General features: G+C 42.5%; 1 protein-coding gene across 1 annotated transcript in view; it reads left to right on the forward strand.

Annotated features, from left to right (window-relative positions):
- OBSCN (obscurin, cytoskeletal calmodulin and titin-interacting RhoGEF) overlaps positions 1-26,054 on the forward strand; it is a 194,316-nt gene that overhangs the window by 109,803 nt on the left and 58,459 nt on the right. The window contains 21 exon segments of the mRNA XM_059818275.1: positions 171-437; positions 1,305-1,571; positions 2,446-2,712; positions 3,414-3,686; positions 7,474-7,740; positions 9,805-10,077; positions 10,756-11,028; positions 12,778-13,065; positions 14,535-14,807; positions 15,974-17,329; positions 18,088-18,366; positions 18,722-18,800; positions 19,169-19,287; positions 20,097-20,294; positions 20,721-20,753; positions 20,857-20,955; positions 21,411-21,629; positions 22,441-22,507; positions 24,092-24,120; positions 24,424-24,552; positions 25,387-25,526. Of these exon segments, the coding sequence (XP_059674258.1) occupies positions 171-437; positions 1,305-1,571; positions 2,446-2,712; positions 3,414-3,686; positions 7,474-7,740; positions 9,805-10,077; positions 10,756-11,028; positions 12,778-13,065; positions 14,535-14,807; positions 15,974-17,329; positions 18,088-18,366; positions 18,722-18,800; positions 19,169-19,287; positions 20,097-20,294; positions 20,721-20,753; positions 20,857-20,955; positions 21,411-21,629; positions 22,441-22,507; positions 24,092-24,120; positions 24,424-24,552; positions 25,387-25,526 (5,195 nt within the window).

Here is a 26,054-nt window from a genome sequence, read left to right on the forward strand (position 1 = left end):
CTTTCTATTAAGTTCTATAGAATGATTTTGAAAGATGGGCCATGTCAATACCTTATCTTGTTTGTTCCTTTTTGATCTGGTTCGAAATGTAACTCTCCGCACTCAGTTCTGATCTGGGGGCAATGCTGGATGAGGTGGTTGCAGCAGTGTTGGTACCCTCTTCCCCACAGTTGCTCCAGTCACCTTTGTAAAGGCGCTCCACAGCTTGGAGCTACAGGAGGGTGGCACGGCTCACTTGTCCTGTGAGGTGTCCAAGCCTGATGTCCCGGTGGAGTGGAAGAAAGGCACGTCCGTAATCCGCTCCAGCCAGAAGTGCAGCATCAAACAGGAGGGGAATGTGCACACGCTAGTCATTCACAATTTGAACCGTGCGGACTCAGGGGAGTATAGCTGCCATGCAGCTGGTGGGAAGACCACTGCCAGACTGGAGGTTAAAGGTATGATTTCCTCTTTGCTCAGCAGTGGTGAGAGGTGTGCTGGTCAATTTTTGGAGCTCTCTAGTACAAGACAGACATTGAGCAAGTGGAGCAAGTGCAGCAGAGGCCACCAAGTTTGTCAGGGGACTGGATCTTATGAAGTGTAAGGAGAGGCAGGGGCAGCTGGGTTTGTTCAGCCTGGGGAAGAGAAGGTTGAGGGGGGACCTCATTGCCATCTGCAGCTTCCTAATGGGGGTCTGCAGAGGAGAGAGAAACAGACTTCCCTTGGGGGGCTCAGTAAACAGATGAGAGGCAACAAGTGCAAGCTGCAGCAAGAGAAATTCAGATTAGGGAAAAAAACAACTTTTCACAATGAAAGGGTGGTCAGACATTGGAACTGGGACGCAGAGGGGTGGAAGAGTCTCCATTCGTGGAGGACCTTCAGAGGTAGCTTCAGCCTTAATTATTCTGTAGTTGATCCCTGGCTGCATGATCTGAAGCCTCAGGTCTGCAGCTGTATATTCTTTGAGTGCTTTTATCCTGTTCTGTGTTTTTATTTTGGGGATGAAAAACCATCTGGGCTTCAGAAATTATTACTGAAGTTAGCTGGGAATTCTTTGTGAAAAGGTCTAGGATATGGGGAGAGAAATGCAGCTCCTGTAGAACTGAAATTTTTCCTGCTGGTTAACTCCTCTCCCTCCTCCTCCTCTGTCTGGCTTAAACCCAGGCATCCCTGCCCCTGGCAGCTCTCCTTAGGTAAACGCAGCCAGAATTGTGCACGAACTTCATGAATTGCATTATCAGTACCTGAAAAATAAAACGTTCCTCCATTTTCTATTTTTGCTTCACCTGTTTTTTTTTCCTGTTTGCACCATTCCCCCTTTCAAGCCCTGCCTGTGCTTTTCAAACACTGGCTGAAAAATGAGGAGGTGGAGGAAGGGCGCACAGCCATGCTGCACTGCGAGCTGACAAAACCCAACGCACCCGTGGAGTGGAGGAAAGGAGATACGGTGCTGCAGCCAAGTGACAAGTACGAGATCCGGCAAGAGGGGACACGTGTTGAGCTCTTCATCTATGATGCTGAGGCTCAGGATGCTGGCGATTATACGTGCGACTCGGGGGATCAGCAGACCACTGCATCGCTCCAAGTCAAAGGTAGGAGAAGCCTTGCTTGAAGGCAGAGAAGTTATGGCTGTGGCTGTCCTCCGTAGGGGTGATAATGGAAGTTTTATCACTGAATTATCATTAACACTCTCTATCTGTAAATTGCAACTGCGGGAAAGGGTTTGATGCACAATCTGTTCTTCAAAGAAGAACTTAGTGCCATTTAAACCCAATCCTATTTCTGCAGTTGTAATTTTGATCTGACTGTGAGAGCTGGGAGCAAAACTGCAGCTGCTGCTAATGAAGGGTACGTACAAGAGCAGCTAGAAAACTTGCCTGCTACCTGACAATAAGAGACTGGAGTATTTCACTGTACCTAGAACAGGCCTATTTTAAATTGAGCAATTATACCTATTTGTGCTTGAGCAGCCCAAGAATTGTGGCTCTTTGCCTTTTTCTGGTGGCTACGTTTTTGGATTTTATAGTTTTATTTATTTTATACTAAGAGTACTGTGGCTTTTGACTTGAGCAACAAGATCATGCTTTTAGATCCTGAGTTTAGCCCCAATAACCAGCTCCTGCGCGGAGCGTGTGGTTTCAGCGGTTGAATGTCCAAATGCTGTGACTGGTACTGTGATGGCTCTAACTTCTTATACTGAAAATTGTGGGTATGCCCACGCGAAGCCCCTTAAAGGTCCTGTGACCTGTGGCAATCCTTTACGGAGCAGCAGTGGACACCCTCACAGTATCAGCGGCTTATCCCCATGAGTGTCTGGGTACGGCACAACTCAAAGTCCAGCTCTGGGCTTGACATTGCCAGCAGGCAAGTTGTGGTTCGGAACTGCGAACTGCCAAGCCGGAGAAGTTACAAGCAAGTTTCTCACCTCTGAGCGCTATCACTGATGCAGTTGCTTCTCCACCACAGTACTACCCGTGCTCTTTAATGAAGAGCTGAAAAACATAGAGTCTGAGGAAGGGGGAACAGCCATCTTGCACTGTGAGATCTCCAAGCCGGACGCCCCCGTTGAATGGAGAAAAGGAGGGGTGGTCATTCAGCCCAGTGACAAGTACGAGATGAAGCTGAGAGGCAGCATTGCTGAGCTGATCATCCATGGTGTAGAGCCTGATGACTGTGGGGATTATACCTGTAGCACTGGATACGAGATCACCACAGGTTCTGTGTATGTGCAAGGTACGGTGAAATGTGGTGGAAATGCTCTGATTTTGCTGCCTGGATTTCTTATTCCAAAATCTTTGGCAGTAATTGGCCAAACTTGTCTCAGATGTAAACAGTTGAAAGTCCATTAATTTTTTTCCTGATTTCAGTGAAGATATAAACACTTACATCCAAGCTGAGCTTGGACCAATGTTTATAAGTTAAGGTAGTTCAAAGTACTGACCATGCTGTGTACCATAGCAGATGGCAGTGCTGCTGAAAAACTATTTGCTTGGAGCAGTGGTCGTAAAAAATACTGAAATTCTTGTTATTATTGCTTACAGCTTCTATCATTTTTGATATTCTTATTACTCTTTTAAAGCACTGAAAGTAAAGACTTAAATCTTAAGCTACCTCTCTGCCTCCCACCTCATACAATGTCAGTGCAGATGGTTGCAACACACAGGAGAGCCAGTCATGACCTGGTCATGAAGTAGTTACCTCCCAATGCAACAGCGTTTGCAGACACACACACTGTGCTTGCAAGCGGGTGAAGGATGGAAGGTGGTTTCTAAATGCCTTAAAGAAAATTTTAGCTCTTTTTTTCCCTGGAACAGCATTACAAGTTTAACTCTCCTGGACAACTTGCACTGTTGCTTGGGCAAGTTCTGCAGGAAGCGACCTGTATATGTCTGTTTTTGTTTTCCTTTGGCACCTTCTTTTGCTCTGTTATACAGAAGAAGCAGCAGTCATAGTTTCTGGTTTAAAGAACACAGACGTCTTTGTGGGTGAGTCAGCCACGTTCACCTGCGAGCTCTCACACCCGGGCGTGAAGAACGTGCAGTGGTGGCTCGATGGATCTCCCCTTCACAACAACTTTGTGACTGAAATCTCTGAGCAGGACGGGATGATCCACACTTTAACCCTAAATGATGTGGCATGCCACGACTCAGGCACTGTCACCTTCAGAGCTGGGTCCCTTATATCTTCAGCTAAATTATTAGTCAAAGGTATTTTATTGTTAGAAAGAAACACATGGCCACCTCTGGACTTGCTCAGTGCGCTAGTGCTTCTGCCTTCCAGGCTACCCTTACTAAATCCCTTCACAGTTCTTCTGTGTCCTGCAACCCTCCACTTCTGCAAGTCACCCATACTCACACCAGAATTCTTATAGGTACATCCACATCAATTTTTTTCAGTGGTTCAGGTGAGGAAGGGTTGCAGGGTCAGGGCTGCTGCTTTTACCTGACGTCTAAGTAGAGCTGAACATAAACCACTGTGGTAGTACCTGATATTTTTTATCCCCCTTTCAACTGTTTTTATAATACCACAAAATACTATGTAGCTGGAAATTCACAAAATTACCACTGTGCTGCTTCATAGCTAGGTTACTGGCGCTGAGCTCTCTACGTTCCCAAGACAAGACTTTGGGCTGTTACGTTGATGGCTCCAGAGCTCTTCCTGGAAACAAAAAGGGTGTATGACATCGCAGTAAGACAGTGGCAAAATGAGCCTCCTTTGTTGACTGCCAGAAAAGCAATGGTTATCGCTGCGCTAGCAAAGCTTTTTGGTGTGTTGAATAAATATTTTTCTCATTTGGTAAGGGTAGCCACAAGCCGCAAATAACACTGAGCTCCAGACTTGATAAAGCAAGCTCCTTCACATCCAGTCCTTTCATAGCCATTGGGAAAAGCTGTTACTTTTCAGATAAAAGTAACAATTTTTCCGTGCTTGGAAAAAGGATTTATATATATGGAGATATAAAGAACTTTTATTAAAATCTACCCTCATGTTATAACTGTCTACCATAACAGGAATGATCCACAATATGGAATTGTAGTCAGTGGTTGATGTCTCCTCCTCTGTATAAGAGAACGTCCCTTGTATGTTCAGCAAATTTAACTCTCTGCAAAGATAAAATGCCAGATCATTTCTTCCTAATATCAGAATGATGGAGCAACAACATCATGTGCAAACCCCACAAACCCCACATCCATTTGTATCAATTTTGAGTTCCACATTTTCAGAGACAGAACCTGGTTCTGCGCTCTCTAGGCAAAGAAATCCAGTGGGCCTAAAACATAAATTAAAAATAAGTACATTGTTAGGTATTCTACTCAGTCAAATAAAGGGCTCCTGAGAAGTTTTCATTTCACAGAATCACAGCATCGTTGATGTTGGAAGGGACCTCTGGAGATGATCTAGTCCAGCTCATGCTAGCACACATATGTATGTGGATATTTTGTGCTTCTATTAAGGCAAGATTTCTTTAATGCGAACCTGAATCACAGTAGTGTATGACTATAATTGGATTAGGATGAGAAAGGTATTTGAAAAACACCCCAGTTACACTGTGCTCAATAACACTTGATTGAACAGGAAAGTAAAACACCAGTAAAATTCTAACTGTGCTTTTATTAACAGCCAATTTGATGCACTTATTTTGTCCAGAAATTTTAAAACAGATCTGTCTTCCAACTAAGTGTATTTCAGTCTATCTAGCTATCCATGGCTTGTTCTTCATCAAGGAACAAGTCGTCTTTCTCTCTGTTCCATGTGCCCCATTCTCCTGGTGTAAGGCATGTTTGTAACTGGATATATTCTACAATAGGTGAGATCTCATGACAGCTTTTGTTGTTGGGCCATCACAACATCATTGCCCTACAACTGCATTTGTTCAGTGGCCCACCATGACAGCATCTTCACGTATGGGTGGGGGGAAAATGGAAAAGGTTGAAGGAGCTGCCGCCTTCTTCTGACCCCTTTGGGCAGGGTAAGAATTACAGGCCCCAGTGTACATGTTGGCTCCTAAGTCCCAAGGAGCTTTCTGCCATTCTGCATGGGTGGATAAGGTCGCCAAGGTCTTAGCCTAGCAGTGGCAAAGAGCAACAGGGCAGTGGAACCAGGACACCTTCCTTCTCTAAGACCACAGGTGACATTTTGCTGTGAGGAGCACATGTCCGCTTCTTATGAAAGGAGACCGTATTGTACTTCCCAGCTGCATAGATACAGAATCACAGAATCACTAAGGTTGGAAAAGACCTGTAAGATCATCAAGTCCAACCATTAAAAAAAAAAAAAAAACAACCCACACACACCCCCACAAAAAAAACAAAACCACCCACAAAACACACCACAACCCACACCAAAACCAACCCACCCACACCACACAGCACCATGCCCATCAAGCCACATCCCACCATGCCACATCCACACGATCCTTGAATACCTCCAGAGAGGGTGACTCTACCACCTCCCTGGGCAGCCTGTTCCAATGTTTCACTACTCTCTCAGTAAAGAACTTTTTCCTAATACCTTCTTGCTTCTTCAGTCCTGGTGTACCCAAAACATCTCCGTGATCTGCCATTGATGCCTCTTCTTCATAAACACACATGCAGATACATGGAGTGGTAGAGGGAGCCTTAGAGAGCAGGACCAAGCCTTGCAACAAGTTTCCAAAAGACGTTTGCAAAACTATCTTTGCTTCCCAAGGTCTGCTAATAGCATCCCAAATCCTCAGCCTGATGCACCAGCTTCAAGAGGAGCATTCCAGACAGAGATGCAGTGTAGTGTATTCTAGCTGGCTTGTGATCAGGACAACTATTTGTAAGATAAGGACATATATCAGCTTTCTCTGACTGTCATCTTTTTATGTCCCATTGTAGTCCTATCAACTTTTTGGGGAAGTTGACATAGTTCTGCTAAGAAGGATGTTGCAGAGAGACTTCCACTTCAGACTTCATTGAGATTTTTCTTTTTAGCATATATGTTGCACTTGTATGCCGGTGGTCCTATTTGACATCTCAGGAGGGACTCCTTGGCTGCTTTGGAAGCTCACAATATTTTGAGGTTAGATATATCTACTGTGTCCTACAGCTGCCTCCCAAGAAGCAGAACTAGTGTTTTAAAAGAAAGACTTAAAAGCAGCCTCATGGATTTCACCTTCTTCAGAAGAGCTGCATATCCAGCTCCTCTCAGCGTTTTATGAGCTCTCAACCTGAGATTGCAATGGTTCATACTGCATCTTTAGATCAGCCACTGCAAAGGAAATCATATTATTTTTCCCCAAACTATGTCTCTGCTGCAGAGGAACACATGGTTAATCAAAGCAGTAAGTACCTGTCTCCTGTGAAATGCCCTTTTTTGGTACAGTTGTCCTGGATCCTTGCTCCTCATGCTACCCATGACTCCTGACATATAGCCATCACCACCACAGGACAGGAATGAGTATTTGCATTTGAGTATCGCATTTCTTTCCGATGAGTAGTTGCAATTTGCTCATACAAGGAGCCTCCAGTAGAGTTTGTGGCATTTTCCTGTTGCTATGTGAGGTTGAGAGCTACAGGGAACCACTCACAGTAGCCCATCCATTGCAGTCCTCTTGTCTCACACTTGCGCTCCTGCCACATTCTGGGAAGCAGAAGTGTTTCGCATCCAGTGCTTCCTAGTCTAGAGGATTTCAGCAATGCTAGGAGAAAAACTAAGCCTAAAGCGAATCCCAGCAGATGTTCTGCACAGAAGTTCATATTCAGGACTGTTAAAGCACAAGCATTAATTGCTGGCCGCCCATTTTCCAGTGTGATAGTTATATTCTAATGTACCAGTTTTGCTTCAATCCTGCTTGATGCTGACACAAGCACAGACTAAACTGCTAATCCCCAGTGTGCCCAGCCAGCTTCCTGCTTGCACTGTCACTCTGCTTGCTCCCCACAGGCTCTGTGCTTGTCAAAAATCTCTAAGTTGCGATTTCCGTGAGGATCCACTAATGCATGTCCTTCCTGACGTGTTGGTTAACAGATCCAACCATTGAAGTGGTCAGTCCCATGCAGGATATAACTGTTGATGAAGATGGCACAGCAGAGTTCATATGCCAATATTCTAGGCCAGTACACGCCATATGGAAGAAAAATGATCAGGAAATACATGCAGATGGGCAGCGAGTGATTATCGATCAGGACTGGAATGTAAGCATGCTAAAAATTAAACCTACGGTACCAGAAGACACTGGCATCTATTCTTGTGAAGCTGAAGGCACTAAAGTGATGGCTGCACTTGATGTTCAAGGTGAGGTCTTCCAGCCAAAGAGGAAGACTATCATTGGTTCCAGATAAAAGAGGTGGAAAAATCATGGCAACACCTCTTAATAAGTGACACTTGAGATACCGGCTCTTTGGTGTTCACTCCCATACTGATAACTGTGATAAAAGTAGTTGGGAGTTTAATGGGAATTGAATATGAAACTGCAGCACTTCACTGGAGCTAAGTTCTAATTAACGCTCACTTATTACACCACTTACACATCATACCTCTTCTACAGTGAACTAGAACATCGGTGCAATGGGATGTGTCCTGCTGAATTGTAAAATCACAGATGTAATGTTGGTCCAAAGGAATAATAAGAGTACTTTTTGCTGTTACAGAATGCTTTTTATACACAGTGTGCCTTAAAACCAGTAGCTAATGGATAGTGTGGAATTTCATTTTATTTTCAGCTAAGCTAAGGTAGCTTGGTGTTTTACTTATTTCAAATACTGATCACTCAGGAATTACCATCTCACTTGGCATCAGCATTTGTGAGGACCCTGAGAAACAGTAAATAAAAATATTAACAATAGGTTTAGGATTTTATATTGACGTTTCTTATTTTTTTTCTGCTGTGTATGGAATTATTGTTTCTGGTCACCAGGTGAATTAGTGTGATCAGCAAGAGCAATGGTTCTGATTTGATTTCTGAATAGTTGTGGTTTGTTAGGCAATTATGCCTTCTTGCTTAACCAGAGTTGTGAGTACAGAAGAGCAGGGTATTATTTATTAGAATATTTTCTATATTGATAAGCACTTTCCATTTTAGGGCTTTAAAAAGATGTTAATGAACATCATCTAAAAGCATCCCAGAGGAGGTAGGATTTGTAATTGGCTGCTTTTTGTAGTTAGGGAAACCAGTGCTCCAAAAGTGCACAAATAAATAGCTCAGATTTGTTCTAACAAAATTATACCTTCTCCAAGGATTTACAAACCCCTCATTGTTCTCCATAAGTATGAATATTATAAAATACAGAACTTTTTTAGTAGCTTTTATTTTTGCTATTAAATAAATAATGATTCAGCCTTTTTTTTTTTTGTGCTTATAACCATTCCAGATAATGGTTATGGAGATCTAAACAGGAATGTCTCAGGGTGTTGGTTTATAGTATAGATCATGCTGACCATTATGTGGTATTTGTGTAAACTGTATTTACTCAACCGTGTGTTCCCACTGTTGTGCATGTAATTTGTCCATGTACTTGGTCTAACACAAATTATATTCACGTGCACCAGCCCACGTTTAATTTTGCATCAGGCTGATTGCTTATGTACAAATGCCAACTGATGCATGACTCCGCGGGCAAACGGAGCGTGTAGATTTGTGCATGTTTCTGATGACACAATTCACCACACACGCATGAGAAAATAAACCTAATACATTATTACAGAGCTTTGGTAATAATTCAGAAATTTACTGTTCAAAATACTGGTAATACAGATTTTTTTTTTTGTATTTTTTTGTAACTTTCCTAGAGGCACACTTGTTAATTCAGATGACAGTCACTATAGCTTTGCCAGCTGTAATGTTCTCTCGTATTTGCTTTGCATGAAAGGTAGTAAGATTTTATCATGAGCTGTCAGTGGATTCACTATCATCTCCCTAATTATGATGATAATTGCACTGCCTGGGAGATCTGTGGGAAATGTTTCCTGCTGTGGGACAGAAGGAATTTGATTATACTTTATCTTCCCGAGCTATCCCTTCCTATTGACTATTGGCCTGATTCATATAAACACCAACATTTTTTTCTTTATTTGTAAAAAAAGAAGTCAGGTTTCTGGAGGAAGTCTAGACGAAATGCTAGAGGTCCTCCAGGTTTATCATTATTTTTAAACTATCTCAGTACTTAAAATATTTTTAAATGTAGTATTGTGTTAGGGCGTGGTTGAAATTAACAACTAAACCTACAAGCACAGTTTATCACATCCACATCCTTTCCATCAGCTTTCCAGCAGTGGGAATCATCCAGTGCTCCGAGGCTTGTTACTATTCAGCTATGCATGGCCAAACAATTAATTCTGTTCATTGTCCTTCTTTGCTAGCCAAGAACAGCATTGTCCAGGGCTTGGAGAACGTAGAAGCTGTGGAAGGAGGGGAAGCCCTGTTTGAATGCTATCTTTCCAAGCCCGAGTGCTACAATTACAACTGGCTGATTGACGATGAACCTGCCAAAACTACAGAAAACACTGAGATGGTTTACTTTGAAAACGGACGCAGGCATCTTCTGCTGCTGAAGAACCTGACTCCCCGGGACAGCTGCAGGGTGACTTTTACGTGCAGCGATGCAGTGACCTCAGCCTTCCTGACAGTGAAAGGTAACTGAAGCACTTGTGCATGGGGGGAGTCTTAAATTTCTGGCTGGAAAGGACAAATGAAACAGGAAAATACTATGAGTAGCAGAGAGGAAAAGTTGCATTTGTTGCTTGCTTCTCACCTAAATCTTCTTCCCGCACAATAAATGGATGATGTTTTACAATTTCTTTTTTTTTCTGGTTCTGTATGCCATGACACGGATATAAGCAGCATCCGTTGGCAATGAGTTAGCAGCAACTGACTGTCTTACAGTTGTCATTACTCTGATGAGTTGGGTTCTGTTTATAGGTACTTCAGGGCTCTAGAGATGAGAGTTATATCAGCCACAATATTATCTTTTCATCCTCGTATTTTATGCTATTACTGGAGACCCCTGCGCGGATTAGAACCCCTTTCAGAGCACAAGAACAGCCATCCTCAGTCATAGCATGGTATATCCATTGTGGTTTTCAGCTACTTGGGAAGGAAAGACATTGCTAGGTTGGGTTTTGCTCCTGAAAGTTTTGGAAAATTTCAGTCCCCCATGATACCTTCTGTTCTAGTGATATACCTAACCTCCCTTTTAATGACCTCCTTGGTCTCCAAGGCCTGCCTGTCCAGACCAGTGTAAATATTCACAAAATCTCTTGCTTGTATTTGTTTCTGTAACTGAGGGCTTGATGACCTACTTTTATCTACAGCATGGCGCCTACAGATCTTGCAGCCTCTCACGGATGTGGAAGTCTCTCCGGGGGAGAAAGCTACATTTAGCTGCGTTCTAAGTGAAGCTGTGCCAATTACTGAAGTTGCGTGGTACAGTAATGACATAGAAATCCAGTCAGATGAGGACTGGGAGGTACAAGCAGATGGAAACAAATACAAACTTATTCTGAAAAAAGCCCAACCGCATCATTCTGGAGAGGTGACCTTTGCTTCAAGGGAAGCAATTGCATCAGCCAAGTTATCTGTGATAGGTAAGTGTCTGTCATTCTAGCCCATTGGCACCTGAAATCTCAGACTTTGGTATTGAGCAACAACATTGAATTTTCCAATCTTTGTACTGATTCTTTTTTCTTTGCCTTGCATGTCCCAAGCTAGTGTTCTTAGTCTGAGAAGATGCTACTGGGCAACTTGTTCTTTGACCAGAAATAGTCCACCTCATGAGAAAAAAATTATGTCAGGCTAGTGATGGTAGAGATGTTCACCAGCTTTCTTTAGCTGCAGTCTTTTGTAATGTGTAACATAGAGTCTACAGAAATCAATTTACTCAGAGTTCAACATCACCCTCAGCAAACGTGGACGTGGGAGGGAGCTGAACTAGAGTGCACATGGAAAAATTATCCAGGGTAGCAGAGAACCCTTTGAAATCTGCTAATCTACTCAAGTGCAGGGCAACCAGTTTTCCAGATTAATGAGTTGCATATTAAAATCTTCATGGGGGTGAGATCCATGAAACACACACTTTGTACTTCAGAGATACAAGAGTTAATAGCTCTTGGAGTACTTCACAAGTAGAAAAGATGATAGTTCTCTAATTCCCTTGTGGGGCAGGTTAGACCAATGATTCTTCAATGTTCATTCCAGCACCCAAGGTCTGGGTCCTTCCCACAGTGGGATAGGCGGGTCACCCAGCAATAGTCATACCAGCACAACCCCAGTGATGGTTATGAGATGATGTGTTTTAGCTGTACACTGTAGTTGAGTTGTTCAAGAGGCACTGATTGACCATCCATTCTTTAAATTATTACGGGTAATCTCTCTCTCTAATGATTTCTGAGACTTGAGAGATCTCTGATATATTCCAGTCGTTTCCACGAAAAAAAATTGGTTGTTGATGGATTTAAAACAGTGTTATCTTATTTTTGGCACCTATGTTTTAGGAATTGCAAAATACTATCCTCATGAACTCCCCCTGTTGACAGGTTTTCTGTATGAAATTTGGCTGAAAACAGAGAAAAGAAGCTTTTATGTTGTGTTTGTTGTGTCCAGAATTAAAGAACTGGCTGTTGACCTTATTTGCCTTTAATTTGTTGGTTTGGTACATTGTGGCAGGTCATCTACTTGGTAAATGCCTTGAACTTGAAGACTAAAAGAAATATTTCTGTCTTCTAAGCCAAAGTGTAAATTAAGTGAGGAACATTTTCCAATGAACTGAGTATGATCGTCAGTAGCCAATCTGGTAGGACACCAGACCATGCCCATCATATATTTATTTATTATTGCCTGATGCTGTGACATATACAGCAATTACACAGAAATTGAGTGACTTGCTATTAAATTAATAGAGTTACTCTGTAGTCCACCAATAACTTGATTTCCATTAAGGCCAGACCTGAAATAAATATGGTCAAGGCCGAAATGGACTTGAAGTTTTCAGCTAAGTTCCTTGATAATACGGATAGCATAGGGTCGTCTTTATTTTGAGCTGTGTGGGACAAAGCAGCAGAAAAAAGTCACAACAATATGTGACAATAAGTATGTGAGATGAGAGTTGGAAAATGAATGTTTGTCCTTAGTGGTGTAGATCAGGGCAGACAAAGGAAAACTCATTGGTACACAGGTATGTCTCATGGTCATGGCCATATACCCACTCAACTTTACAATAAGATAAATGCCAAATCTGTTGCGCTTCCTTCTTGTTGCTTGTAGAAGGCTCTTGGTTGTTTTAGCGTAAAGCATTATTGCTCATGTCGTACATCACGGGACCTCTGTTGTGCCTTCAGCCCACCCCGATCCACCTGAAGAACCAGAAGTCTTAAGTAAGAACAGCCACTCTGTAACTCTGTCTTGGTACAAGCCGTTGAGTGACGGCGGTTGTGACATCCTAGGCTACAATGTGGAGAGGAAAATCCCAGGTATTGGCTGGCAGTCATGCAGCAAGGGCATTATTCAAAACACGGAGCTTACAGTGGACGATCTCACCCCGGGTGAACCCTACAGATTCCGTGTCTCGGCTATAAACAAAGTTGGGGCCAGCGAGCCGGTCCACTTCCCTCAGATGGTGCGGCTAGGTGAGAATGGAGAGATGCCCCCATGGAGGACTGCAAGCTGCTGTAGACCTTGTGTTTCGCATGGCGTGCCTGCTTCACCCATTCCAGGCGTCTTCTGGAAGAGTTCACACTGCAACATCTTTCAGTGCTTTGCTGCCGATGCAATAGAGGAGAAAAAGCTTGGAAAAATTGTTCTTGGCTGCCGCGAACAAAACCTGCTGTGTTGTTAGTACTCAACACTTATTTTCTCCAAACCGCATCAAGCTGTCTTGCAACCTGCACTGCATCCATGTGTTGTCCGGTCACCATGAGTTTCTTTTCTGGTGGAGTTAGGATGGAATGAGTCAAAAGTGGCATGTTGGAATGCATTCGGGGTAACCAAACACTGGTACCAACACAGTGGGTGGGCAGTGTTGTCTTCTTCACCCATCTTTGTCTTTTGTTATATTATTTGTGTATCTTTTTCAACAACCCCCACAAAGAAATGCTGGAGGACACAGCTCCTTCGCTGCCTGTTGATGAAACTTTGGAAGTTACAGTGGGATAGAGAGCCACTCCCTCGATCTTTCTTTTCTTGCAACTCTTTCTGTGATAGCTGAGTGCCCACCAAATTCCTCCAAGTGAGAATAATAATAAAAAATCCTCTTTTGCTGAAGGCAATGAAGTTTTTGCAACATAACACCTGCCAGTGCTGGACCCTGATAACTCTGCATGCGCTGACTGTCTACAACAAACCAAAGGCATTTTGGGGAGTGGTCCCCTCACCCCGGTGAAATGTGCAGAGGAGCAGATCACGCTCAGGAGCGTGCTGCTTTTGGGACCTCAGCTGGGTACTTTACATCCCAGTCAACATCTCCATGTTTTATGCATTTGTCTTGACTTCATTTTGAGTATCGCTGTCGTACAAACAGCACGCCATTGGCAGGCCTCCTTCCGAAGTAAAGAAGATACGGAGAATTTTTATTTTTAAATTCTTTATGCTTTTTGACAATTTTTACTCTTGCGAAACTAGCATAAATATATATATTTTTTTTTTTTTTTACTTTCAAGACTGGGATGAATGCCGCTTTTAATCATCTCTCTTCATTTTTATTCTTTTTATTGTTTCTTTCTTGTCTCACTTCAAAACTGCTTCACTTCTAAGCATTCTGATCTTCTAGAATCTGTAGGACTGCTTGAATACTGGTGATGGGTAAATGGAGCTCAGCAAATAAACACAGGAATGTGAAAAATGCAACCACTTTTGCATGTATATATTTAAATGGAGCTGGTTTAACCACTGGGAGAGCTTGTTAAGTTATTTTGATATTACCTTTGGAAGTGCAAACTCTGGATGCTGCCAGTCATTTTTTTTCCTTTGGTTGTCTACAACAGCTAAAGAATCTATAAATGAAGGATGGGATGCTTGGATATTTATAGAGTGATTTCGAGTGCCTTAAAGCCAGATTATGATATGTTCTTCGTGTTAATTCTCTTTTTTGTAATTACAGAGCCTCCTGTTACAGTTACCCAACCTTTGGTGGGAGGATCAGTCTCAGAAGGGGAGGTGGCTCGCTTGGAGTGCAAATTATCAAGTGAACCTGAAGGGAAGGTGACATGGTTCAAAGGAAAAGAACAAATACAAGCTGGAGGGAGATACGAGATCCTCTCTGATGGAAAAAAGCAGATACTCATTATTCATGCATTTAAACCTGAAGATCAGGACACATATACCTGCATGGTTTCTCCAGAAGTCAAATCTGTTGCCAGCTTGTGTCTTGAAGGTACAGACAGTGCATTCCTGTGATCTTAAATTGATTCTGTTTATGGACATCCAGGGACATCTCCACAGCTTGGATTGGAATTCATTTTGTTTTACAAGCTGTGATAACAATCCACAAAGAATTGTTATCTTCCCGTTCAGTATTGTCCAGTATGTTTCTGAATCCCTAACAGCTTTGAGCTGCTCAGATAAGATTTTCCTGAGTCAGATATTTAAGGTGTGTGATACAGTTGTCTCTACATGGGTTTCTGGTGCCTTTTCAGACAATTTAGGGTATTCTGCCTGGCCTTCAGCTGCCACTTCAGAAAGTGAGGGCTCTTTTGTATGTTCTGCATGGTATCTGCCAGCCCCCTGTCCTAGACATCCCAAATGGCTTTGGGTCATAGTGCTTAGGAAGCTGAATTGTGCACCTATGGTGGGATTCAGTGGCCCACACACAGGCATCTAGGGCCATTGAAGCACTTCAGGATATCACCCCTGGCCTCCATCTCCTTCTCCAGAGGGACCCAGAGCACTCATAGGTCTCAGAGCCACATGTGGATGTCCCAGACAGCCTGGAGCATCTCAAATGGCACTGGGCACTATGCAGAGGCAAGTCAGTGTGTCCCAGAGGACAAGTCACAACCTTCAGACTTAGACGCATCTAAAGCGAAGTATCCACAGGCAGATACCTCCATATGAGGTGGGAATCTCAGCTCCCATTACCACCAGTGGAGATCTGTTCAAGCCAGTCAGTGAAGCCCTGTCTAGCTGTAAAATAGGATGAGCCTGGAATAGCTTTCCAGGCTCCACTGACAGTCTTAACCAGATATTCACAGACTGCACGTTCAAAAACGGCAGAAATTTATTTATTTGGTTCAAATGTGCAAGGAAAAAAAATATTTTTTATGACCATGTTTATGCACATGCATAGAATCACAGGATAGTTGAGGTTGAAAAGGACTTCCAGAAATAATGTAGTCCACCCCCCAGCTCAAAGCAGGGTCACCTAGAACAAGTTGTCCAGGACCATGTCCAGTTACATTAATTTCACATTTTATTCTCAACAGAATGCTTACTTAAATGCCACTGATACTCTTCTGCCCAGGATTTAGAATAATGTTTCCAGGTGCTTTCTCAGAGCTTACTCACAGACTTTTAACATCTTATCAATTAAATTCTCCTCAGTTCCCACAGTGACAATGCTAAAAGAGATCGCCAGGGAAGCACCCCCTGCAAGCCAACCAGAGGAGCTGGTGGATGGCCATGTCCAGCCCAGCTTGCCCCCTGAGGCTGCTCAGGAGGGAGACCTTCACCTCCTGTGGGAAGCCTTGGCCAAGAAACGCCGGATGAGCCGGGAGCCCACCTTGGATTCCATCAGCGAGGTGCCTGAAGAGGACGAGAAGCTTCAGAAGTTGAGGAAGGAGGAAGCAGAGATGTCTCACTATTACTCAGAGGAGTACTCCACGTGTGATGAGCTGGCTAGGACAGGAGAAGCAGATTTCTCTTTCACAAGCTCAGACGATGAGTCTAGAGCTGGGACTCCTTCACTGGTGAACTACCTCAAGAAAGCTGGGAAGACAAGTGTCAGTGTTACTAGCAAGGTTCAGTCCATCTCCACAGGCAAATTATGGAAACAGTGGGAGAAATCCAGTGTGGAGACTGTTGTGGCTGCCCCAGCTGCTAAGCCAGCTGAACCAGAAATACCAGATTTAGATGATCCTTCCATGAACAAGGCCGCTGTGAAGATCCAGGCTGCTTTCAAAGGCTACAAAGTCAGGAAAGAGATCAAGCAACAAGAGTGCCCAGTGTTTACTGAGACCTTCAAAGATTTCTCTGGTGAGCCTGGAAGCACTCTCCACCTTGAGTGTGTGGCCCACAGCAAAACTGACATGAAAGTCCGTTGGCTGAAAGATGGGGAAGAGCTTTCAGATGGTCGCTACTATCACATAGACAATTACAGTGATGGGACCTGCTCTTTGATTATCACTGGCCTGGACAGGAAAGATGCAGGTAAATACACCTGTGAGGCATCCAATAAATTTGGCAAGGTTTCACACAGTGCTAAGGTGGTTATTGGCACTCAGGAACCTCAGGTTCTTCATAAGGAGAAGCAGGTTAAACAAAGCACTGACAGTGAGACAGAGAGCTCGTCTGGCAGTGAGCTGGATGATGCTTTCCGTAAAGCAGGAAGGAGACTTCATAGACTCTTCAGGGCCAAGATCTCAACAGAGATTTCTGATGTGGAGGAAGAGCTCTTTGTCAGTGCAGATGAAGGGGACATAGAGGTGGTCGACCATCAGACGTATCGTGAGGATGACCAGTACATCTACATCAAGTTTGAAATCTTGTCTGAGGCAAAAACTGCCGCCACTCGATTCAGAGAGATGTTCGGTGCTCTGGGAATTCCCGTGGAGATTGACATTTTGGAACAAGGCCCTAAAAAAATTGAATTGCGTATTGGGAAAGCAACACCACCCACCCATGGGAAGTTTGCACCACCAGTAGTGAGACCTCCACCACCTTTGCTGACTTCTGATACAGGTAGGTGAAGCAAATCTGTTTATTCTTTGGAAAAGACAGCTGGAGCAGGTCAGAATGTTATCTTTTCACTCATGAATAACTTCCAAAAAGCCTTTGTTTTTCATTTGGTGCAGATATTTTTCTGGAAACTTTGCACTTTTGGAAAAACTGGTGAATTTTTTATTCTTTTTCATTTTGAGGGAGAGGAGGGAGGTTAATGATGAAGGAGGGGATTGCAAAGTATTGACTTATCTACAAAGCTGCTTTTCACAATAGAAACACTGGAATAAGCTGCCCAAGGAAGTGGTGGAGTCACCATCACTGGAGGTGTTCAAGGAACGTGTGGATGAGGCATTGTGGGACATGGTTTAATGGGCATGGTGGTGTTGGGTTGATGGTTGGACTTGATGATCTTACAGGTCTTTTCCAACCTTAGTGATTCTGTGAAATGTCCCCTACTACAATAATATGGCCATAAATGCTATGATTATTATACTTAAATAAATGAAACAGTTTTCAGAACGGTCTTGAGGGAGACAAGACATTTCAGCAAGGAGAGGAACAGAGGCTGTGGTATTGCAATGCTTATGATGTTATGAAATACCTTCATAGTGTTTGTCAGGCAGTTTCTTCTTGACTGTTTTTAAAGAGAAAAGATATCACTCTGCAATTAAATAACCTAGAAACCAGAAGTCTTCAGGCACTGGGCAGCAGTGCTCTTGAAATACATCTTCTAACACAACCAAGTTTTTCCTTTCTTCTAACTACCCTGACTTTAGCTCCCATGTTCATGACTGAGCTCCAAAACCAAGAGGTACAAGATGGATATCCAGTCAGCTTTGACTGCATTGTCGTTGGCAAACCGCTCCCCACGGTTCGCTGGTTCAAGGATGGGAAAGCTATCGAAGAAAATGATCATTACATGATCAACGAGGACCAGGAAGGGTGCCATCAGCTGATCATCACAGCTGTGGTCCCCACTGACATGGGTGTTTACCGTTGCCTCGCTGAAAATAACATGGGAGTTGCTTCAACCAAAGCTGAGCTTCGAGTGGACTGTAAGTCTAAAAGTCCCTGTAGAAAAAACAAGGGAAGGGGTCCTGCTGAGAGTTGTAAATCTTTTTTCAAGAAAAAACCTATTTACATTAAAAAAAAATGTATGCATTGCCCACAAAATGTTTCACTTGCAAACCTCTTGGGTTCAGTTGGGTTTTGCTGAATCCAAGGCAAGGTTCAGAGCAAAGCTTTTCAGATAAACAGAGGTGTTCTCCATAATCCTAGGACATGTGGGATCCTGCTGCAGTAGCAGTGTGAAGTCAACCTGCCAGTTACTCAAATTAGTAGGGAAACTATAGTAAGAAAAAAAGTTTCAAAACTCAGATTACAGAAAACACTTCCTTTTCCATTTAACAGTGACCAGCACCGACTATGAGACAGCAGCAGATGCAACAGAGACATCTTCTTACTACAGTGCCAAAGAATATATCTCAAGGTAAAATATTGAACTGTAGCTCTTTCTAACTTCTGACTTGATAAGATCAGTATGTATATTTATGTGAAGCTTGTTTCTGCTGTATCTTGCAGGGCCAGTTTAATGTCATAAAGGAACAGCCAGACCAGCTGAGTCGCAGTAAATGCAACAGCTGGACATTTATCATGTGCAAACTTGCTCTGGCTGCCTTCAGGCTAGCCTGGATATTTCTTCATGGTATCACTCCATTACTTTTAATGTCATACGGTGCTGAATCCGTTGTCGTGATGACAAAACCCACAGACTGAATTAGCCTAAAATAGGTGATTCTGATTCCTAACTCTTCTGGCTTGCTGACTTTCTTCTTTCTAAATCTAATTGCTTCTTAGCCGAGAACAGGAGGAATCTACCACTGAGGAGGAGCAATTGCCCCAGATCTTCGATGAGCTTCATGATATTCATGTGGCACCTGGAGCATCGCTGGCTAAATTCCACCTGAAGGTGAAAGGTGAGGAAAGCCCACAGCACTGTCAGTTGTTCCAGGTTTGCTGTCAGGTTGAAGTGCTGAACAAGGTTTTCCGATGTGCTCTTCTGCAGCTGTGACCCCAGTCCGTGCATCTTGCGCCACGTTTGCGCAAACCAGCTAGAAGAACGTATTCATGCTGATGAATGTTGCCTTTTGTAGCAGACTCGGGCAGATTAAGTGTCTCATTCTGTGTCCATGTCTCCAGGTATAATGACAGGCATACAATTCTGAAAACTGAGTCCTGTAATTCTCTGAGCACATTAGTTATGGAGGAGCAATAAGGAATAAAAAAAGATAGTCAGAGTGTCCTTTATTCTCTTTAATGAAACAGTCCTAGACTTGCCTTACTCAATGAAGGGGTTACTGCTACAACCTAAAACCTGCAAAAATGTCCTCCAGGTGTTGATTGTCTGTGGTAGGGAGAAGTAGGGATTCTCCTGTTTTCTCCGATTGCTGCTTATAAAAATAATGAGAACTCTTTTGGCTTCAACTTTTCTCTTTGTGTACGTTGCAAATCAGACTGAAGTGTTACCTTTCCAACCTGGAAGGCATTTGCACATGCAGCCAGTATGGGGAGTGTCAGAAACTGAAGAGACAGGAAAGAACTTTGACAAATAAATAGAATTTCATGAATTTGCAGCCATTCCTAATTGGGTAAATCCATGAAACAGCAGCCCTGGGCAGAGCTGAGGATTCCTTGGCTGCTCAGAAGGATCTGCCTGATTGGAGATGCTCCCAAATCAGTGTTTCTAATGCATTCTGTTCTCCATGTCTGTATCCACTCCTCGCAGGGTACCCGCAGCCTCGTCTCTATTGGTTCAAAAACGGACAGCCGTTAAAGGCCTCAGATCGCATCCTGAAGACTGATAAACAGGAATTCCACTCACTGGAAATTCGTGATGTCACTAAGGCAGATGCTGGCCAGTACTCAATATTTGTCATCAACTCTGCTGGTTCTGCATATTCATCGGCCAGGCTGGTAGTCAAAGGTAGGTATTGGACTATTTTTGGTGCCTGCTTTTCTCTATTCCAGTGGCTTTTTCAATTTTATATAGTTACTTTTCTTGAGAAAACCTACCAAGGTAAGCCAAGTGAGGTGGGGAAATCTGTAGATAAAAAATGACATGTTTTAATCTTGGTTCACCTATAAATTTACTGTGTGTCCTGAAGACGAGATACTTCACTTCTCTAGGGTCTGACTGTTGTCTCATACACATATATTTTATTCCTGCCTGACCTCATTAACTTTAATGGTTCATTTTATTAAAACTGAGGGCCTCTTATAAATTAGACTAACATGTCTGTGTAATATCTCCTGCAAGGAGTAATCCCCTGGAGTCACTTTTTTTTTTCTTCAACTCATAGACAGAAACATATTTGTATTTGTCATTTTGTTTGTTCTCCTTGTGCTACAGATCCTGACGAGAAAGAAGAGCCATCAGAAACAGGTGAGAAGCCATAGCAGGTGATAACAGAATGCCTAGGAATTTTTCAGTAGTCTAAACTCACACAGAAGGTGTCACTGTGTTTCATCAATAATGTCATTTTCAGATTCCCGTGAGCAGCTGATACCACCAAGGTTCCTAGAAAGATTTACTAATAAAAAGGTGAAAAAAGGTGCAAGCATCACATTATCTGTAAAAGTTGAAGGTAAGTGGATAGATACCTCGCCTTTCTGCATAACACTTAAATTGCATAACTTCATGACACATTCTAGACTCTGGCCCAAGTCGTTGTAACCTCATCTCCTGTAACTGAAGTCTGGGACTCTACTCCCAACTCCCTAAGAAACTTTATGTGCTTTACAGAAAAGCATCTTACTCATCTTCACCTCCATTTTCCTGTATGTAAAAACAGGGACAAAAACACTTATTGTTCTTATGAAGATGGGTGGATTAACAGTTTTGGGTTTACAAATAAGATTTAATGTCCTTATGAATGTGCTGTAGAAAGGTTTATGTTCCTTTATTATGTATTATGCCAGTTATTGTTACAAAAGTATCAGAAAACAGATCAAAATAGCGTTTATTCACAGCGTGGCTCGTAATTGTAAGGAAGGGATGCCATTAGGAAAGTTAAAGCTTGTTCCATTGGTTTGCCTATAGGACATCCACCACCAACCATTACTTGGCTGAAAGAAGAGTCTCGGGAAGACATCCTGTGGATCAAACCAGACACTCCTGGGTATAAACTTGCCAGTTCAAATATGCATCACAGTCTAATCCTGTTGGATGTTAAAAAGAAGTACAGTGGAGCTTATACGTGCATTGCTACCAACAAGGCTGGCCAGTCCATCTGCACCGCCACCCTGGAAGTTGCAGATGGTAAATCTTTGTTAAAATACAAACACATTCTCTGTGTTACCTTTTATACAGTGCCTAAGAGAAAACCAAGTGTGACTGATAAGGAAATTAATCAAATCACAACGGGAAAAAAAATGCATTTCCCTAAGATTAGCCATGACTTTGCTTGCCTTGCAAATGATTACAGTCTTTACTTCTGTAATGTTTTAGGTTTCTGACCCTATCTTGGATTAACAGCAGCATCTTTTCTGTATAAACAGCAGATAATTCTAAGAAACAACCAAATTAAGCACAAAGAAGTAAGAAAATAAGAAAGGCAATGTAAAGTAACTAGAAAAAGTCACTATTTGAAAAATTATTTTGAGTGCTTCACTCTGCTAAGGTATTTTGCACTGTAGAATTGCCTTAAGGCAGCCAGAGTTACTTGATTCCCCTTTTGCAGAGCGTTCCAGGGTCTCTCCTGGCACAAGTCCTTCAGTAAGAGGTGGGACAAGCAAATATAGGTTGGGAGTAGGGGCAGCACTGTGAAGGACTCCATTCTTCTGTTATCCTTCTTTGCATCCCACATTTTTACTGTACCAAGAGCCACAGGAGCAGAGCTTGAGCGGCGTAGAGAAATGGGGCAACCATAGATCTATGTGAACAGGGAGAGGAGCAAACTATTTGCATCACATGAGTGGGAGTATGTATCCCAGGTCAAGAGCTGCTAACAGGGCAGAGTCAGTATTCCAGTGTTCCCAATAATCCATGTCTAGAAAATGTGCCTACATTAAAGACACAAAAAGAATATTCTCTGCCTTTTGTCCTCTAATGATAAACCCTAATCTTGCAGTGAAAGAAGCTGAAGTTCTGACCCAGGAGCGTGTGATGGTGTCAGAAGCCATCATGACCACATTGGGGTAAGTGGTTGGCCCCCCGTGCTGAAGTGGAGTAGTGCAGGTACCACCCTGCAGAAGTTCCCATGAGTCACTTTTAGGCAGTGTTCACTTTGGACATCTTATATTCATGTCTCAGCACCAGAGTTAAAAGAATTTGAGGTCCTAGGATGGAAAGGACTATGAATATTCTAGTATCAATGTCAGCCATTTATGCTTGATTATTAGGGAGGATAGGAATGAAGACCAAAAAAAAAAAAAAAAATATATGTATATAAATTGGGTAGGTCATATTGCTACTTCTTCATCTCCAAAGCAGAATGCCAAAATTTCACAGGGTCAAGGTCTGACTGCTACTTGCCAATATTGAAATACATTGATGCTTCACAGAAAAAAGTAGTAGATGAAAAGGATCTGCTCACAAACTTCTTGTTTACAAATGCACCTGAAGAATAACTTCCTCAATTTGCCATTCTTGGCTTGGACACTTGGACACAGTCTGCAAAGCAGTAGCCACCTGAACACACGTTAGCTTCTGGAATATGTCCAGCCTAAAAGGCTTGACCAGTCTTACTCTGAAGTGTGAAGAAAGTGAAGAAAGCTGCACTGTGAATTCAGCTATTCCACTGCAGTCTCTCCCAAGGATATGCCCAGGCTCTGTTAGGCATACTTAGTGACGTATGCTTTATCATGTATCAAGTGTACTATGTACTAACAGAGAATTAGGGCAGATCAGCTTGTGCAATAAAAATTTATATCCTTTCTCCAAAAAGCACAGGAATAGCAGAGATGTTGACTTCAGGATATTAGTGTTTTGACAGTGCGGTAGTCTTGGGAAACCCCCTGAGCACTCGCCATCAGGTGCAAGCAAATGCTGGTAGTTCTTCACATCTGTGAAGCCATTTTCACTCAGTGTTGGCAATATAGTCTCCTGCCCCTTTCCTGCTGGCATGAATGAATTTGGTGCTGGTAAAAGCTGTCAGTGTAGCAAGGATCTCTTTGGACCTCAGAACCAGTAGTCAGCTTGCTTCGCCAACACACAGGCATCCTGAAGTGATGAGAGCAGATCTCTTGGCAGGACCACAGCATCTGCATATTCTCCAGTTCTTGGTTTCCTGATAAAAGTACTGGAAATTGCTGAGCATTAGCTCACTGAAAACTGACCAAGACTACAGATCCCACTTGACATAATGTCTCCAACTGAAATGGTTTTATTTCAGTGTCAGCTGGGAATAAAGCCCCAGTAGCACCTGACAGATGGAAGCTACTCCGTTCTGCAACCCACTCCCTGAGCAGCCAGGTCTTCTCAAACAACAGTTTGAAATAAAAGTCAGGAATAAGGAGAATTCTCAGATAGGATTTGGCTCAAAGACTAAGACAAACCAAGTGTTTCTGGGCCCCTATGAGCCAGGTGCCCCAATTCTCATTTCTCATATTGGCCCTGGTGAGTATCAGCTACCAGCACCTGCAGTCCAAACCAGAGTCCTAACTTAAATATTCCCAGCCTTCACGTACAAGATGTGAGGAGGAGGGGGTGTTTCTCATTCAGGTCTCCTTACTACACATTTTATTTTAACTTTCAACTCTGCTTTACTCTTTCTTTTTCAGAGCTATTCACCCCTCTGAAACAAGAGAAGGTAAGAGAAGCTGTTTTCTCTCTCCTACTTCTGCCTTCCACATCTACAGCTGAGATGTCTATGTATTTCATGATTACCACCTACTTTTGTCCTGTTTTCTTGAAACTGTCTGAAACGTTGGAACTTTTCAGGACTGGTCTCTGTTCAAGGGTGAATTATTTGGATGAAATGTGAGCAAGCACAGTTTTAAAAGCAGGGAAAGAGAAGAAAATTACACCTTGCTTCCACAGAAGCTTTTCTTACTCAAAAAAGATGACTTTCCAATGACATTGCCTGCTTAATAGAAAATTATCTCTTTTCCAGGAGACCTTGAAGCTGGTAGAGAAGGTGTACCCAAAAGCCCTATTTCATTAGCTGATGTTGGCTCAGAAGAGTTCTTCCAGAAACTCACCTCGCGTATCTCAGAAATGGTATCTGCAAAAATAAGTCAGGGTAAGGAACCTGGCAAACACAATTTAATTAGTGTAGAAACATACGCAATCTTTTTTTTAAGTATCACTTGGACTTTAAATATCAGTGAGATTTATGAAGCAGGTTTTGAGACAGTCATCCTGCATAAGCATATGAACATTTGTAAAAGCTTAGGACTAAGAATTTTTAGTAAGACTCCGTCCAAACTGCATGTCTGTGCTTTTGAACTAGGAAAAAAGCTATTACAGTAAATTAAGATGGCTAGTGTCCATTTTATGCATACAGTGGTTATTTAAATAAGCAGGAGCACCTGTAAGCTTTAAAGAGGAGGGCAAGTTGTAAAAATGGAAGTGTGTTTTGAACATCTTGAGTATTTCGAGTTCCTCAGATATTTATCACTTCTGAGTCTGAAAGTAATCCTGTTTTGAAGACTTCCCACATCTTCAAGTTTTAGCTCACAATGGGATTTTAAAATCAAGTTGAGGTGGAAAACTGTGTGCACAGCTGTGCAGCAATCCAACGATTTGTTGAATTAAATGAAAAATCCTCGTTTGTGTATCATATACTGATTGTCTTGTAGTAAAATTTTGTCTTGAAGCAAAAATAGAGGCATTACCTCCCCTACAAATATTCTTGCAGTGCAGTGGCAATACATGCAATAGGCATGCAACCTCATGTATTGAAACGTCCCAATTATTTATTTAATCCTAAATATCAATAGGAGATCACACTAAATACTACAAATGCTTTTCCTAGGGAATATTTGTTTTTATGAAATTGAAAATTATTACAGATTTGGTTCGTGTTCAAATTGAAGATCTTTATTTCCCACTTTGCTGTTGCTCTGCTTTTTAGCTACACTTCGAGTGCCAGGTGCAGAAAGTGATGATGAATCAAGAACTCCCTCTGCATCGCCTCGCCATGGACGATCCAGACCTTCATCCATTGCTCAGGAGTCCTCCTCCGAATCTGAAGATGGGGATTCCAGAGGAGAGGTATGATATCTTTATGGACAAGTTTGACACAAGGAGAAAACTTCTCTTAGAATGACCAGTCTCCTATGGTTTGAGGATCTCCATCCCCTTTAGGGATGTTCTTCACTTCAGTAGGTATATTTAGTGGTTAAATATTGGGCCTGTGATCTAGATCACAGAGAATCAAATTCTGATGCTCACTGTCTGATCTTGAACAAGTTGTTCAAGTCAACATGGTCAAAACATTTCCATTATTTGGCACTTTTTCCTTTCATGGCTGAGCTTCAGAAAGGCAGAGCTTGATTTTCTGTGGCCTTGGTTGGCCACAAGAGTTTTGTTGAGAAGTTCTTCATGAGAAAAATAAGAATTTTTTGAAAATTAGAAATTTTTTGGGTGTTCATTTCACCCCAAATTTTCACTTCTAGGAAGTTCATTTTCACCTCCTAATTAAAAAAAAAAAAAAAAATTAAACTTCGGATATTTTGATATTTTCAGGACCACTGTTTGTTTTGCCTTGGGAGAAAAACCCACTGTTACATGGTGTAAATC

This window comes from Gavia stellata, chromosome 6 (genome assembly GCF_030936135.1).
Source record: "Gavia stellata isolate bGavSte3 chromosome 6, bGavSte3.hap2, whole genome shotgun sequence".
NCBI classification, from domain to species: Eukaryota; Metazoa; Chordata; class Aves; order Gaviiformes; family Gaviidae; genus Gavia; species Gavia stellata.